At 43.4% G+C, this 15,501-nt stretch overlaps 1 protein-coding gene and 1 long non-coding RNA gene across 2 annotated transcripts in view; one reads left to right on the top strand and one right to left on the bottom strand.

Moving 5' to 3' along the window:
- Positions 1–15,501, top strand: part of TRPC5 (transient receptor potential cation channel subfamily C member 5) — an 89,444-nt gene that overhangs the window by 64,055 nt on the left and 9,888 nt on the right. Inside the window, exons 6-7 of the mRNA XM_071757605.1 lie at positions 1,806–2,128; positions 6,962–7,157. Coding sequence (XP_071613706.1) covers positions 1,806–2,128; positions 6,962–7,157 — 519 coding nt within the window. The remainder of the gene's footprint in view (positions 1–1,805; positions 2,129–6,961; positions 7,158–15,501) is intronic.
- On the bottom strand, positions 7,152–14,546 carry LOC139802437 (uncharacterized). The gene is made up of 3 exons (XR_011728617.1): positions 14,436–14,546; positions 8,950–9,497; positions 7,152–8,136 (listed from the first exon to the last, which is right to left on the bottom strand). It is a non-coding gene; the product is annotated as an uncharacterized lncRNA (long non-coding RNA).

The raw sequence follows: 15,501 nt of genomic DNA, 5'->3' as shown, positions 1-15,501 counted from the left end.
CTTATTTCTGCTATTCTGTACACTTCTCTGCTATGTTTCACCTCCATCTTCTGGTCTCTAACCCAAGGAGCTTCCCTGACACCCAGACTCATTAGATACCTCTGAAATCCTCTGTTTCTGTGATGCTACAGATTCTGCTTTCCAAGAGTCTTTCCAAGAGAGATTTTCCAAGCAAGAATATATCATCCGTTCATAAAGGGCCCAAACATGACCCTAACAAGTAGCTTTATAAATAGATGTGAGATGAAGAAGACCTTTTCACTTATCTTTACATGCAGCCTGTGCTGAACCCTAGCAGAGAGCCCCTGGGCTGCTGTGTCCAGCCAGCAGTTGGAAGAGAATTGCCAAGAACTGAGCAAAGCTGCTCTCTGGGCTGGGGAGGCTTCCTGCTCACAGCCATCCACCCCCACTGCTGGATGCTGGCAAGGAGTTCACATGTCTGCCTGTCTGCAAACATTTTAAGACCCATCTTCAAATCAAGTGAACAGGCACAGGCCATGATGTTCATGTAATAAATAAACAGTTTGGAAATGTCAGAAGCAATCAGAGGTCATGCTGAAATGCCTTTGTATCGTGTCTCAGCTCCTTCATCCAGAGAAATAGTTTGAAATATCAACTTGCTTTTAGCTGTGTCCTTGAAAAAATTGTGAGCTTGTGTATTGGACCTTCAGATTTCAAGGAAAGTCCCTGAAAACTCATCCATCAGCATGATATTGATACCATTTCTTGTTAAGAGCTACATAAATTATTTTAGGAGTCCCAAGCAGGCTGGCTATGCTATTAGCTATATTATTCTAAGTACATTTTTTGCCTTTTATACACGTTAAATGAGCAGAGACAAATGTGAAAAGGACAATTACTCTTTGATGTTAAATGTCTTCGACTCCATTCTGTTGTGCCAGTGTCGTTAAGCCAGAGCAGTTACATTGATACAACCATCTCTTTTGTGTTACCTACTTACATCTGGCTGCACTTTGCTCAGAAAGTGCTTTTGCTTCTCCAGTTGCATTATGAACCAAGTTAATGTTATAATTGATGCACTCAAATGTTGTAATTGATGCACTCAAATGTATCCAGGGTTTCACTTGTAATTATGACCTCTGCTTTAGCAACACTCCTAAAATTGCCATGACAAATTAACTAATAAGAAAATTAATATGAAGGAAGCATCTTGGTTCTGGGCTGTTAGCACTCTTTTTTTTTTTTTAAATTACTAGGGAGGGAAAGCATCCACCTCTTAAACTCAGTAGTTCATTGCTTTCCTTCTTCCCTTCCTTCCTCTCCCTCACATCCTGCCTGGGATGTGCAGTGTTTTAACATCCAATCAGTCATATTTAGGAAGAAAAAGTAATTGGAAACTTCTGGCCTGAACCTGCTAAAGGGCAGCCTGAACCCCTTTAAATGTTGAAAGAGAAGGAGACTCTGTATGAACCCATGGACCTGACAAACCTGCAAACAGTGAACTCAACATTCAAAAGACCTGTTTTCTAAATGTAGGCTCAGAACAGCCAAGGTACCAGAAGCCTCTAAAGAGTAGCTGGTCCCACAGCTATTCACATCAGGGGGTGATAAACTTGTGGGGAGAGTTCATAAGAGGCATCATTACACCTAAGGGCTCTGCACTGCTCGAGTCAGCTTCAATCCTGAATCCTAATGTTAGTCTGACAGTACCTGAGGCTTTAAGAGTTCAACAATATTTTTGTGTCCCCAGTACCTGCTTAGCATTTACCTGTGAAGCATTAATATGAGCAGGAGTGACCTTCTTACAGGGTTATTCACTTTCATACCTTTGTTGTTTCTTTCAGTACAATGGTTCTCGTCCGAGGGAGGAGTGGGAGATGTGGCACCCGACTCTCATTGCAGAAGCTCTCTTTGCAATATCCAACATTTTAAGTTCCCTGCGTCTCATATCCCTGTTTACAGCAAATTCACACCTGGGACCCTTGCAGATTTCTCTGGGACGCATGCTGCTAGACATCCTTAAATTCCTTTTTATCTACTGTCTGGTGCTTCTGGCCTTTGCCAATGGACTGAACCAGCTTTATTTTTATTATGAGACCAGTGCCTCGGAGGAACCCAACAACTGCAAGGGGATCCGATGTGAGAAACAGAACAATGCCTTCTCCACGTAAGACTCCTTTTCCTTTTCCTTTTCCTTTTCCTTTTCCTTTTCCTTTTCCTTTTCCTTTTCCTTTTCCTTTTCCTTTTCCTTTTCCTTTTCCTTTTCCTTTTCCTTTTCCTTTTTCCTTTTCCTTTTCCTTTTCCTTTTCCTTTTCCTTTTCCTTTTCCTTTTCCTTTTCCTTTTCCTTTTCCTTTTCCTTTTCCTTTTCCTTTTCCTTTTCTCTCCTTGCCTCTCCCTCTCCCTCTCCTTCTCCTTCTCCTTCTCCTTCTCCTCCTCCTTTCCTCCTTCTCCTTCTCCTTCTCCTTCTCCTTCTCCTTCTCCTTCTCCTTCTCCTTCTCCTTCTCCTTCTCCTTCTCCTTCTCCTTCTCCTTCTCCTTCTCCTTCTCCTTCTCCTTTCCTTTCCTTTCCTTTCCTTTCCTTTCCTTTCCTTTCCTTTCCTTTCCTTTCCTTTCCTTTCCTTTCCTTTCCTTTCCTTTTTCCTTTTCCTTTTTCCTTTTCCTTTTTCCTTTTCCTTTTTCCTTTTCCTTTTTCCTTTTCCTTTTTCCTTTTCCTTTTTCCTTTCCTTTTTCCTTTCCTTTTTCCTTTCCTTTTTCCTTTCCTTTTTCCTTTCCTTTTTCCTTTCCTTTTTCCTTTCCTTTTTCCTTTCCTTTTTCCTTTCCTTTTTCCTTTCCTTTTTCCTTTCCTTTTTCCTTTCCTTTTTCCTTTCCTTTTTCCTTTCCTTTTTCCTTTCCTTTTTCCTTTCCTTTCCTAAGGTTGCCTTCCCCTGTCCCCTCTCCTGCCTGCCTTTGCCTCTTAGCTGTCACTGCACTGAAAGTGTCTTTATTTATTGCAAACACCAGGTGAGCTGGGTGACTCTGCAGGGAAGGTGTGAGTTAACTGGGGCAGACATTCTGCTGAGCCTTGCTGTCAAAAAGACTCTTAGTCAGGTCTGGAAGTGGGAGACAGTCATTTAGTTCTGGACCAAAGAGTCTCCCTACATCATCCTGCAGCTTAAATGTTATTATGGCCATAGACAATTTTAGGATGTTTGAGAAAGCAAGTACCCTTTTGCTATAAGAGTTGTTTTGTCTGATTCTGGAGGAAAGGAAGGGAAGAAAAAAAAAACAAAACTAGAAAACAAGAGGTAAACCTATGAAAAAAAGCTATTAATAAATTATGTGATACAGCAACAACACCAGTCTCACCTAGGCCGTTTTTATACATCCCCAGGCTCCTCTGATTTCCTTGCAGAGGGCTGAGACTAAAATCCCAGCAAAATCCTTTTTTCTGGAAATGTTGGTACTTTTTACTGAGATGTTGGCATGGAAGTTGCTGTGGTGACAGCTGGCAGGGCTGAAAGAGATAGCACATGCTGAAAAATAACATGAATTGTCTTTCTGATGTATTTGTTTTAATTGCTAATAGTGGAAATAATTATAATAATCAGGCCCCACCCAATTGTTCTTGCTGCTTGCACAGTACTTAAAACACAATGGGAAGAGAAATAAATAAAGCACGGTCTAGAAAAAGGCTTGCACCCTGCAAACAAGCAAAACAAAACTGTTGTCCACCACGTTATGCTAAATTAAATAAAACTTCTCATAATGCCCCTATAATTCTCCAAGCTGAAGGCTTGAGGTTAAGAAAGGATTTGTGGCATACTTGTACTCAAATCAAAAGCAGATGAGGCCTCTCTTCCTCGACTTGGAAGAGGAGAAGCTCCAACATGGTCCTGTGGGTTCCCTCCTTGTAAGAAGTGGGAGATTTTCATGGGATAGGGTCCAGCCTTACAAGACCATCACGACCTGGCAGCCCAGGGGAGGTGCTCTTTTCCACTGCAGAGCAGGAACACCATGGGCTTGATTAATTTTCTCATTAACCTTGTCTATATCTGGAGGAAGTGATGGAACTGCAGTGTGCTAATGAAAAACAGAATTAAAGACTTCAGCCCTTTTTTTTTTCTAATTTCATTGCTTCACATGGCCCAGAAATGCATTGTGCTGCCCTTGCAAAGGAATTAAATAACAAATAGTATTTCTTGATCTATGTCCACATGGATGCAGCAGCCAGGACAAGCAGAGTGGTTGCTAAGTGGCAACTTCACCAGTGGTCAAAGCCACAAAGTCCAGGGCTAGGGCTTGCCTCTCCCTGCAGCTCTGGGGAGCAGGTGTATTCAGTCCTGCTGTCTGCCTTGGACCTGTCTCCATTGCAAACCAGTGGTTTTACAGATTTTGCTGTCAGCAGGTTAGTGCAGAAAACAGCAGCAGGATTTGAATTAACAAAAAGAGCCTTGGGTCAGCAAGGAAAAAAAAAAAAAAAAAAGGCTGTAAGAAGGTGTAATAGCTTGGGAACTAGAAATGACACAGGAGCACTTAACAGACAGTGTGCAGATCAGCTTAAATACAGACCACAGTTTCTCCCACCCTAACGTTCAGCTGAAACCCCCTGCCAAGGAGAAGGCTCACAGGAAGGAAATTGAGGGGGCTCAGCCTTTGTGGCAAAGGTTTGTTTAAAACAAAATCACAGTGGGAGGGGATCCATTAGGACTGAGGTCTCCTGGCAGGGGACAGAATGCTCTGCAGTTACTTTTTGTTTGAGACTTGGCTTAAGAAATTTATTTAACGGGTTCTTCAAAGTTTAAATAGTCATTATTAACTCCCCCAGAGCAAGCTGACGTTTGGCCCTTGAGCTGATGCACAGCATGGGTGACTGGAAAAGAACGAGCTACCTGCAAAACAGAAAATTATATTGTTGGGCTGGGGAGAGCAAGCATGGCTGGAGCAAATTCAAGGCAGAGCTGGTGTTACCTCCAGTTTGCTCGTAGTTCATCCCTAATGAAAGAATAAATCTAAAAAGCTTTCAATCAGCACCCTTTGATTCCCACCAGCATTTCAGGCAATCACACAATAAGATCTAATTTTGTAAAGGAAGGAAAAGCAGGAGGCCACTCGTGTTTGTACAGCTTGTTTAAAATGTGACACCTATTTACTGGTGCATTATTTCCTATGACTCCCAGAGGACAGGCTTAATATTTTCTTGGTGGGGAAATTTTCTGCATTGCAAACACAGATCATGGAAAAGTAATATTCCTTTGTGATAGCAGTGAGGTGAAGTCATGAATAATTTAAGGCTTTATGCTTTGCCCTCCCCATCCCTTAGAAAGCTGAGTGTCTGCTGCTTAGGCAGAAGATTTGAAAATATGTTTATTGCTGTGATTCTGGCAACTGAAGGAGGGCAGAAGAATGAGAGGAAGAGGAGGAAGGGCTGGGGGGATTCACACCTTGCTGTGGCATTCTCACCAGAGGGTCACACTGATCCCTGAGCCATTCCTCCAGGGACTGCAAGAGGTCTGGGGAGGATCCCGTGGCAGAGTGGTGGTGTTTTGAGATTTCTCCTGTTTGTTTAAGATGTAAAAATATACTGGGCAGGAGGGAAAGTCTCACAGTCATGATTTCCAAATTGTTTTTTTAAAGCTGCTTTTCTGAGGTAGTGTGAGCCCCACCTGAAACACTCCCTGTGAAGAGAGACCACTCACTGTGGTTCAGGCCTGTCATTAAACACTTATTATATTCCTGGTTAATCCTGGGAATGCAGAGCAATGCACTGATCACTTCTAACACTGACTTCAGTGTCATGACAGTTCCCTGAGCCTCAATCAGTATATTGACTGCTAAAAGTTAAAAATGAGTTAAAAGATAGCTGGCACTTCACCATTTTACTAGAGAGATGCTCAGCATTCTTTGGTTAATCTTTATTTTGCCACTTCACTTGTTCAATAAACCTAACAAACAGCCTGACTTTGGGGAGAAAAGATTTTGCTTTAAAGCATTTTGGCCAGTGGAAAACATTAAGTATGTCCACAGAAGATAAAGAAGCTAAATCCCCATATAGAGCCCAGGTGCCTGTGGAACAGATTCCTGGAGAAGACAGAACAGATTCTTGGTATGTCAAGTGAAGTATCTGAACTGTTTGTGTTGATTTTTCTACTAGGAGCATTTGAAACTATCTACTGACCTGATGCCAAAATGGAAACTCTTAAACAGGCATATAAGTGTCATTTTTTTTAAAATTATATAAATGCCATCTTTTGGAAAGCCAAAAAAAAAAACAACAAAAGATGCCCAAACAGAGCAATTATTTAGATTGCTGATTATGTATCTGACGTGGTTGTGAAAGGTCACTTGTCTCTGGCTGGAGCAAATAAAGACCTGGGATGATCTCATCAGCTGTAAAGCACAGTGAGGTCAGGTCGAGTTCATCTCTGGAAGGAAGACTTCAAAAGAAGAAAAACTCTAGAGCTGAATTAATGTGATGACTCTTTTTTTTTTTTTTTTTCATCTGAGTCACTACTGATCAATTGTTGCAGCATGCTCTGGAGTGCACTGCACCGTGGTGGGTGGGAGCTGCTGCACAAACAAGCTGGAGGCACCAATATTTTTGGCCATGGGCATTGGTAGCAGAGGAGGCAGCATCCTGGCCTGGGTCACTTGCAGCCAAGCTCTCAGCCTCTGTTAAGAGCAAAAGGTGCTGGTGGGATGTGATTTCTTGGCACATCGTGGTGCCTGGTGTTGTACTTGAGGTTGGGTTCCCTGAACATTCAGTCTGCAGACATGTTCCTGGTGCAGGCAGGGACTGAACAGGGCTGTGGGCCAAGTGGCAAATGCTGCTGATGTGACACAGCTGTCACAGGCATTGGCCAGTGGGTGGGAGTGCAGGCTGCCTCCTGGGGAGAATAAAGAGCTGCACTGAGCAGCTGCTCTGCAGTGTCCCAGGCTCCCCACAGGTTCCCCCCTGAGCCAGGCACTGGTTTTCACTCCCCAGAGTCAGGTAGTCAAGTCAAAAATCTGGTTTTATTTGCAGACTTTTCGAGACCCTCCAGTCACTCTTCTGGTCTGTGTTTGGTCTGCTGAACCTCTACGTCACCAATGTGAAAGCCAGACATGAGTTCACAGAATTTGTTGGGGCCACGATGTTTGGGACCTACAATGTCATCTCCCTTGTTGTGCTGCTGAACATGCTCATAGCCATGATGAACAACTCCTACCAGCTCATTGCTGTAAGTTACCTCATTCTTTTTCTCTTTTTGCTTTACTTTTTCTCCCCGTGCTTCATCTGTCTAGCTTACAGCAAGGGTGTCTCTTCTGGGATGCTGGAGACTGCTGCCCCCAGGTTTTGACAGCAGGTAGTTGGGATTTCTGCTCACTTGCCTGAATCATGCTTGTGGAGGAGGTTTTGCTCTGTTTTAAATGCTGCATAGCTGGAAAAGGCTTATCAGCTGTGAGCTGCCCTTGTCTTCTCCTGTAGAGGAACCTCACTGATCAGCTTGTCCTTAGCAGCTGATGTACTTTGTAGCAGAGAGGGTAAGGTAAGGGGAGGTTTCCCACTGCTTCTTCATGTTTGGTTTTAAGGTGGGGGGTGTAGTATTGTTGGTTGTTTTTTTCCCACTCTCCTATTACTGTTTTCTCATTTGAAACTGTGTGTGTCAGGAGCCCAGCCCTATAATTTCTTACCCTACAGTCTTCCCACTGAAATGAGATCATTTCCACCTGTAAGACCAGGCAGGCTCCTGCCAGCTGCCTTTCTAGCCCCATAATCTCCCATTCCTGATTAACCTCAGTGCAGGGTGGATCTGAGCTGAGGCAGCTCAGGGCTGCCAGTTGGCTGCAGAGCCACTTCCAAACTTCAGTTGCTCTTCATTTGTATGTTCCAAACTGGTCTCTCTGCTGTAATCTCATTCTGTGTACCTAAAAACCAATCTGCACATCGATGATTAAATTTGTCAACAGATTGAAAACTAAAGCAGCATGGCTCTGCATTTTAAGGCACTTTGGGTAAACTACACAGAAAGAGCAGGGAAGGAACCTGAACCTTGTGTGCATGGTGTTTAAGGTAAACCAGTGGGCACTTAGTTTCCAGTTCTGATGATTAACATGAGAAGTTTAGAATTAAGGAGTTAGGAAAGTCATTTGTGTCCTGAGCTGGTCACTCAGAGCTATGGACTTCCTTCTCTGCTTTGGGTGACTCTTGGATTTACTCTAGAAGATGGAGGATAAAACAGAGGGGGACAGAATCAAGTCCCAGTAGCAGCTGTCCTCAGTGTTTCTATTCCCAACCTCCTGGACAAATCACTGGGAAGTGTATGGGTGAGCTTCTTCCCTGCTAAAGCAGACATTTGAATTCTTAAATAGGTTGCAAAACTGCCCTTCATCATCTGCTGATTTAAGCAACTCCTTGTTATCTACTATAAACATAGTCACCTACTCAAACTGAGCCCAGACCCAGTCAAACCAGTGATACTTTTGGGCATCTGATCTTTATCACATTAAAAAGTATGAGAAAAGCTGTACTGTTGACCTTCTAAATGAGCAGAAAAGCAGCTTATCACAAAGGCATCACTGCTTTATCAGTCTGTCTCAGTGCTTTAAGTTCTTTCTCTTTGTTCAGTGCTACTCCTCACATTCCAGGGATACTGGAATGAGGGGCAGAAAACAAAGATAACTCTCCCTGGCCATTTTCTCCCATTCCCCTTCCTTTATTGTCATCAAATTGGCTTGTCACTGACACAAAGCCCAAACCTAAGATTGACATAAGAATAGCAGCTGTATTTGCTATTCACAGGGGTACAAACCACTCATCTTTCTTTTCCCTGAGTAATTTGGGTGATGAGATGATACATTACATAAAATCCCACGACTGAGAGAGACCCATCATAACAATGGACTGAAGTGAATGGTCCAGAGCAGACTGTTATAAAAATGCTTTTTTGTGTATGGGGCTGGATGGAACAGTGAATTGCACCATCAGAAATGATTCCTGGGAGACACCTGAGGGTAAAGGACAGAACTCACCAGATAACCTTGGTACACAATTCAGCATGCAGCCTGAGCCCCCTGCTCAGAAGAATGACAGTGAAGATGCTGTAGGACACTTTTTGTCACCCCAGCTGTCAGCCTGCAATTGCTACTGAGAGCAGTGACATTCCTTGGGAAGGCAAGAGGCAGTTTCTCTTCCAGTTTCCTCTCGTGCAGTGCATGCAGTGTGGTTTCCAAAGCCAATATTTCTGCATTCTCTCAGGGATGAGTTTTCTTCATGTGTTGTCTCAGGGCAAACATCAATTAATCTCTCCCCCAAAGAAGACAACTCATTAATAAATGTTGAGCTTTACAGCTGGGGGTCATTTTTAACCTTCTGTAATTAGGTCTACCCCTTTCTGCTTCACAGTAGCCTGGTTGCTAGCCTGAGCATTCCTTCCTCTAGGTATGTGGCTAACATTGGATACACTGGGAATGACAGCACCAGAGAGGGAGGAGGGGAAAGGACCAAGAAGACCTTGGAGCAGGGTGGAGATTTTCTTCTCAATTACATCAGGAGGAAATCTTGTGCCATGTGCAGTACTCTGCAGAGAAATAAAATGAGCAAGTCATCAGGGCTGAGAGAGCAGCTCTGCCTGGTGATTTCCCTGCTGTGGAGTGATGAGGACATCTTAATTAATTCCACTTGTTAACAAGCCAGTGGCACTGCTGCAGTGCAGTCTTCCTCCCCTCTTTTCTTCCAGGGACAAATTGTTAATGCGTTTGTAGCAGTTATTTTCAGGTTAGCTTTTCTCCACTGCCTCCTTCATATACACATTAATTTCTGCCATGAGGTTAGAGAAAGGAGGGTCTGAGCTACTCACTCTTTGCTCTTCGTTGTGTCTCCCTGTATGGGGGTGAGGGCTTGGTAGTTCATTAAACACTGCAGGCACTCAGCATGAAACCACAGGCTACCTGTGGAAGACAGGGCAAGGCAAGCAGAGTAAAACCTCACACAGCTTTGAGTGATTCCTGACTCACAGAAGAAAGAATTTTTCTGCCATAATTTTGTTGTGGTTTTTTTTACTAATGTATTTCAGACCTCAGTAAATACATTTTTCTAGGGGTATCCTGAGGCAGTTTCAGTATTGATTTTTTTTTCATACAGCCGATTTTTCTTTTTTGCCAAACCACTGTCAAGAACTGGTTATGGGAGACTCTATTTCACTAACAAAGCAAACAAAATGCAAAGTGCACCTCAGGATTTCCATATTCTTGGTGCTGCTTCAGTATGTGAAGTTCAGAATGTTCTATGCAATTGGATGTCAGGCATGGCCAGGTCTCTCATCTCCAAACCTTCCCAGACGTGACAGAAATACCATCACCTGATGAACAGGAATATGTTCATGATGACAAGAGGAAGGACAAGGTGAGAGTAGCCAGGTGGCTTCAGCATCCCTGAGTGGTAAAAAGCACCAGGGTGGGCAGTGAGGACCCTCTGGGTGCTGGGCTGTTTCTTCACAGCATTGCTGCTTGGCTGCAGCTGAAGTTCCACCATCCTTCTGCCAGTTTGTAATCGTTTCAGAACAATGAGATGCAGAAGGTGTTACTGGGGGTCCCTTTCTGCTGCCCTAGTCTGCAGGTACATTTTGCAGGGAATTAGCAATCCCTGCCAGTTTTTTGAAGGCATATTCCTTATGGACACATCTCTGATATTCTGGAGAGTCCTGCAGGAATTAGTCACTGGAACTGTACCAGCAGTTCTGACTTTGCAGCCACAGGAGCAATGGGGAGCAAGATTGATGGCAGAGAGGTAATAAGATCATCTGCAGGAGGAAAGCTGTAGGGCTGTGAACTCAAAATTGAAAGTTCCATGTGAGTTAAGGCAACAAGTGGTGCACAACAGCACAGGGCATCCCCCCAACTTGTTAAGGAGTGCTCCAAGCACTTGAAGCTTTCAGATGTTTTGGGAACGTACGATACGTGGTAGCTCAGGGTGTGAGGAGAATCACCTCCAACTACTTTGCAGGAAAGCTGAAAGTGTGACAGCCTCAGGTGTGTAATACACCACATGCATGTGATGCTGGAACAATGACTTCACTCTAGCAGTATATATTGAGTTACAGAATTGGTTTGTGGTTTGTGTTTTGCATCCTCCCTTTGGTTTGTACCTCGGTTACTTCGAGTCAGTTCATCTCAGGCAGCTGCTGCTGCAAAAGCCAGCTGTGGGCTTCACTTTTTAGGTGCATCTCTGCCAGTAGAGGGTACACCCAAGTGGAAATGCCAGTGTTCAGATTGGAGAAATCAGAGCAGTGGACACCAAAACAGGGGTGGAGTTGTAAATGATGGCACGAAACAGAGTGAATTGGCATGTACTGTGGAGGACAAGAATGAAAATTATAAGCATGCTGTGTAGCAAAACAAAAGCTTTACAGTAAACAAACAGTTGGTATGTGCAGCTAAAAATAAATGCTCCCTCTCAGGAAATTTTGACTGTAAGTGTGAAGATGTTGCACATGGGGTTTTCTCAATTTTTTGCAGAGTAGAGAGCTTAAAAATTAAAGCACAGAGAAACGTAAAGACATTTTGGCTCCCTATTATATTGTTTCTGAAATGACTTTGGATTTCCCCCAGCAAGCAGTCCCAAACTTTTCTTGATCAACAAAGAACAAGAGTTCCTCCAGTTCTCTGCACCAACTGAAGTCCAGCAGTAGCTGCTACCCAGTGTCAACCACAACAGCAGCAGAAAATCTCTTCCTCACTGTGATCTACGACCCTTAGGACTGTCAAAAAAAACCCTCTGCACCTCCTCTGCTTGCATAACCTGCACAGTTATTAAGGGAGAAGTTACTAAGGAAGAACTTTATGAATCAGTCAACTTAGCTCAAGCAGGACAGTCCCTGCATATGGGACTGTAAGGACAGCTCCAAATCTAAGCAGCTGTAAAGCATCAGGATGAATTCATCACACAAACCCCATTTCAGCACCATTAATTTGAATTTCTGGGAAGAAAATGAGATGTGTTTGGTTTTTAACTCTGTAATGCAGAGGAAATGAAATTACGCTCTTGCTGTACTTTTACTGCCAGTATAAGCTGGGATTAATATCTCTTGAAGCTCTTCAGGGTGTAGCAAAACAACTAGGTTCTAGGAAGGAGATTAAGTGGCTCTTTGGTTTTGTGGCTGAATGAATTGTCAGTGTTTGTGCCCCAGTTCTGTGTCCCTCAGGGGCTCCAGCTGACATCCTGCAGTCAGTGCCCAGGGGCAGCCCCCGTGTTCTGGGTGCAGGTAAAACGCTCGGGTCTTTTCTACAGCACAGCTGTAATGATCCAAATCTCAATTACCACACTCCCCAAACTCATCTCTGTGTCCTCAGTAAGAATTAGTTGAAATTGCAAATTCTCCTGAACTTGCTGGGTGCCTTTTGTGACATTTGGGCAGGCAGATTCTGTTACCTTTCCACATGGAGTGTGAGAGGTGTGAGGAAACGCGGGACACCTGCTCTCTGGGTAGCTGTAGCACATCTTTAGGGGGTTGGGATGGATTCCCAAGGCTGGGTGCTCTCTGTGGAGCTTGTGGCTGGCTGTGGGAGGCTCCCAGCAGGTTATTATTTGTCAGTGAAGGGAAACAGTCTGCAGCAGTGGTGTGCTGCAGTGCTGCCATGCAGCCAGAGGTCTGTGTGTGAAATTAGCCCTGGAGCCTCGTGCTAGACTGGCAGGAGGCTTAATTACTTTTTTTTAGCAAGCTGAAGTATTCATTTGAAGGTGTAGAACTGTTTGTCTTTTTGCTGGCTCTGGCCTAATTACATATAACCCATGGACTTGATTCAAGTTGTTAATATTCATCTGGTGTTTGCAGAGCCTCTAAATGGAAGCACTCGATGTGCTCTGACTTCATATTCTTCATCCTTCTTCTGGTGTTAGAACAGATAAAGCTAATTCTGCCTCCTAGGACACAGTCCTGCAAACCCCTGCTCATAGGAGCATCATCAGCAGGATCTGGAGGTGAATCCTTTCTGTTGTTTTTAATCTTTGAAAGCCCAGAAACTTATCAGACCCCAGGTACCACCATGGCCAAACCACTCCTCCTTCAGAGGAGAAGAAACATTGTGTTTAAGTGAAAAAACAGGATGAACTTGCTGTCTGTAGGTGACCCCTGGCTGCTTGAAGGTATTAGAGGGAATTTGCTGGTATTTCATGGGTGGGTTCTGCTTTCTTTGGCACAGTTAACAGAGCAGCAGAGCCACAGCTGCCAGGTCAATAATTCTCTGCCCGTTACGTGCGAAGCAGCTCAGCGAGGTTTGCTCTTGGTACATGATAGAAGTTGAAGTATCCAGATGGAGCTACATAGGCTGCAGCCCCCTGCTTTATCCCATCTTTTATTTAGGCCTGACAACCTCAATTAGCATTATCTTGTGCCTCTGCATCAAGGGGACTTGTGTTAGAAAGGCAGAGGAAGAAAAGGGAAAGATAAAGGAAGAAGAACACTGAGGGAAGAACAGGGAAAACCTGAAAGGGATTTATCTGGGAAGAGCTTTCACCTGATAGTGAGCAAAGGGAACATCTATATTAACAGTCCTCCAAAACTGACTGGTTAGATGCCAGTGCTTCACAGATTGCCTTTTCAACAGGCTGCAGTCCAGCAGATAAGTTGATACTGATTAAATAGCTGAAACAGGACACCTACAACTCCATCCAGCTCAACAGGGAGATGTCTAATGACCCCTGTTAGGTAAAATGCTGTGGCTCCTCCTCTGTGATTCTCTTTGCTCTGGTCCCCTGCAGCTCAGAATCTGGGGAGAATCTGTTCAGAATCTGGGGAGGAAGAAGCAGGAGCTTTCATCTCCTGAAGCCCTGAGCCCTGCTAGCTGCCCAGCTGAAGGTTCACTGAGAGACTTGAGCAATTTATAATGGTTCCCTTAAGCCCTGAGGATGTTTAGCTAGGATTTTTTTCATTTTTGAGCAATTTTTCAGGTTTTTTTTGGCAGCTAACCTCATGCACTGCATTTAAGTGACCCTGTAGGCAGGCTGACTTCAGAGGTGTCAGGCACCCACTTCTCCCACTGCTGCTATGACCTCTAGAGACTCAGTAAAAGACATCATCCAGCTCCCTTCCTTTGCTGAGGAAATGCAGTTTATGATCAGTCCTAAAAGAGCAAAATACCAAAGAATCTGGTATATGCTGAATATGGAAGTTTGGGAATGATCATTTCATTCTTTTGGTTACCTAAGGAAGGGAGATAAGGGCTGTGGATGTGTGGGTATAAAAAGGTTGCAAAGCTGAAGGAGTCAGAGTGAGGCTCAGAGTTTTGTTTAAGGGAAGTTCCAGCAACACATGAAAACAGCTCCCAGGGGCAGCCCAGTAATGAGTTTACTGAGTTGTTACCCTCCTGGTCAGCTGGATGTGACCAGATCTGCTGGTAGCATACAAGGCAGTGCCAAAGACCATCAAAAGTGCTTTGTGATTATTTATAATCAGAACTGAGATCTAAAATTTACCAATGGCCTTAAACAATATGAGAAAACCTGTTAGAACTTTATATACCTTTGTTGCAGCTGACATAACTTTTCCCAGCAGAAATCACATCCTTATAGTGGCATGGACTGGATCCTGGGATCTGAAATTCACACATAGATCCAAACTGGGATTCTTCTTCTTGGGACTAATTTCTCCAGGAAAAAAAAAAACAAAACCAAAACAAAACCAAACCAAACAAACAAAAACAAAAAAACAAACAAAAAACCCAAAACACACACACAAAAAAAAAAAAACAAAACAAAAAAACCAAACCATAAATAGGGAGTACAGAAGTACCTGATTCTCTTCCTTTCTATCAAGCTCCAACCAATCCAGCAATGAATTTCAAGACATTTCTGCTCCTTTTATAGACTCAGGGAAAAAAAAATTAACAAAGATAATATTCTGGAAGTAGTGCAGATAGAAATGAGGTGAGTTTCTTTTATCTGCCATGGTACTGACAGTCATCAACACTTTGGGTTAGACATACCTCATACCTTCTCAGCCCACCATTTCTCTGTGAGCATGTGTGAATTACTTGGTTTTGACCTGGCTGGAGGCAGTTAATATGATCAGCACAGATGCACCTTATCTCTCTGACTTTCAGCATGAAATGAGGCTCTCACCAGGCAGTGATAAAGGAGAGAGAATGGATGGCAGGAAGAACAAAGCCTTAGTGATATCTTCCTCATTGTTTCCTCCTGCTGAGGGTTCTTTAGTGAACTATTTGTCTGCATGACCTTCCTACTGCTCTGATTTATTTGACTATTAAAATGAAAATTGAACTTCGCTGGAATATGATTGAAGAACAAAAAAATAGGAAAAAGTGTCATTTGAAGTAATCTTAACTGCACTAAACCCAGCACAATCCCCAGTTCTCCATTTTTTCTCAAATATATTCCCTGGCCTTCTCATTAGCTCTTATTGTTTCCATCAAGAGTGCTGGTGGGAGACACAAGGTAACTGATATATCTACAACCCAAATACATGGTGGAATGCAGTGCCTTGCCAGATATAATAAAATTTTTAATTATGAATACATTCTGTGCACGGAAGATATAAATAGCAGAGATGCTAAAGCATGTAATTTCCA

The sequence above is a fragment of the Heliangelus exortis genome, chromosome 14, assembly GCF_036169615.1.
Source record: "Heliangelus exortis chromosome 14, bHelExo1.hap1, whole genome shotgun sequence".
In the NCBI taxonomy this organism is placed as follows: Eukaryota; Metazoa; Chordata; class Aves; order Apodiformes; family Trochilidae; genus Heliangelus; species Heliangelus exortis.
The sequence above is the reverse complement of the archived record's forward strand: the minus strand, read 5'-3'. Positions and strand labels throughout refer to the sequence as shown.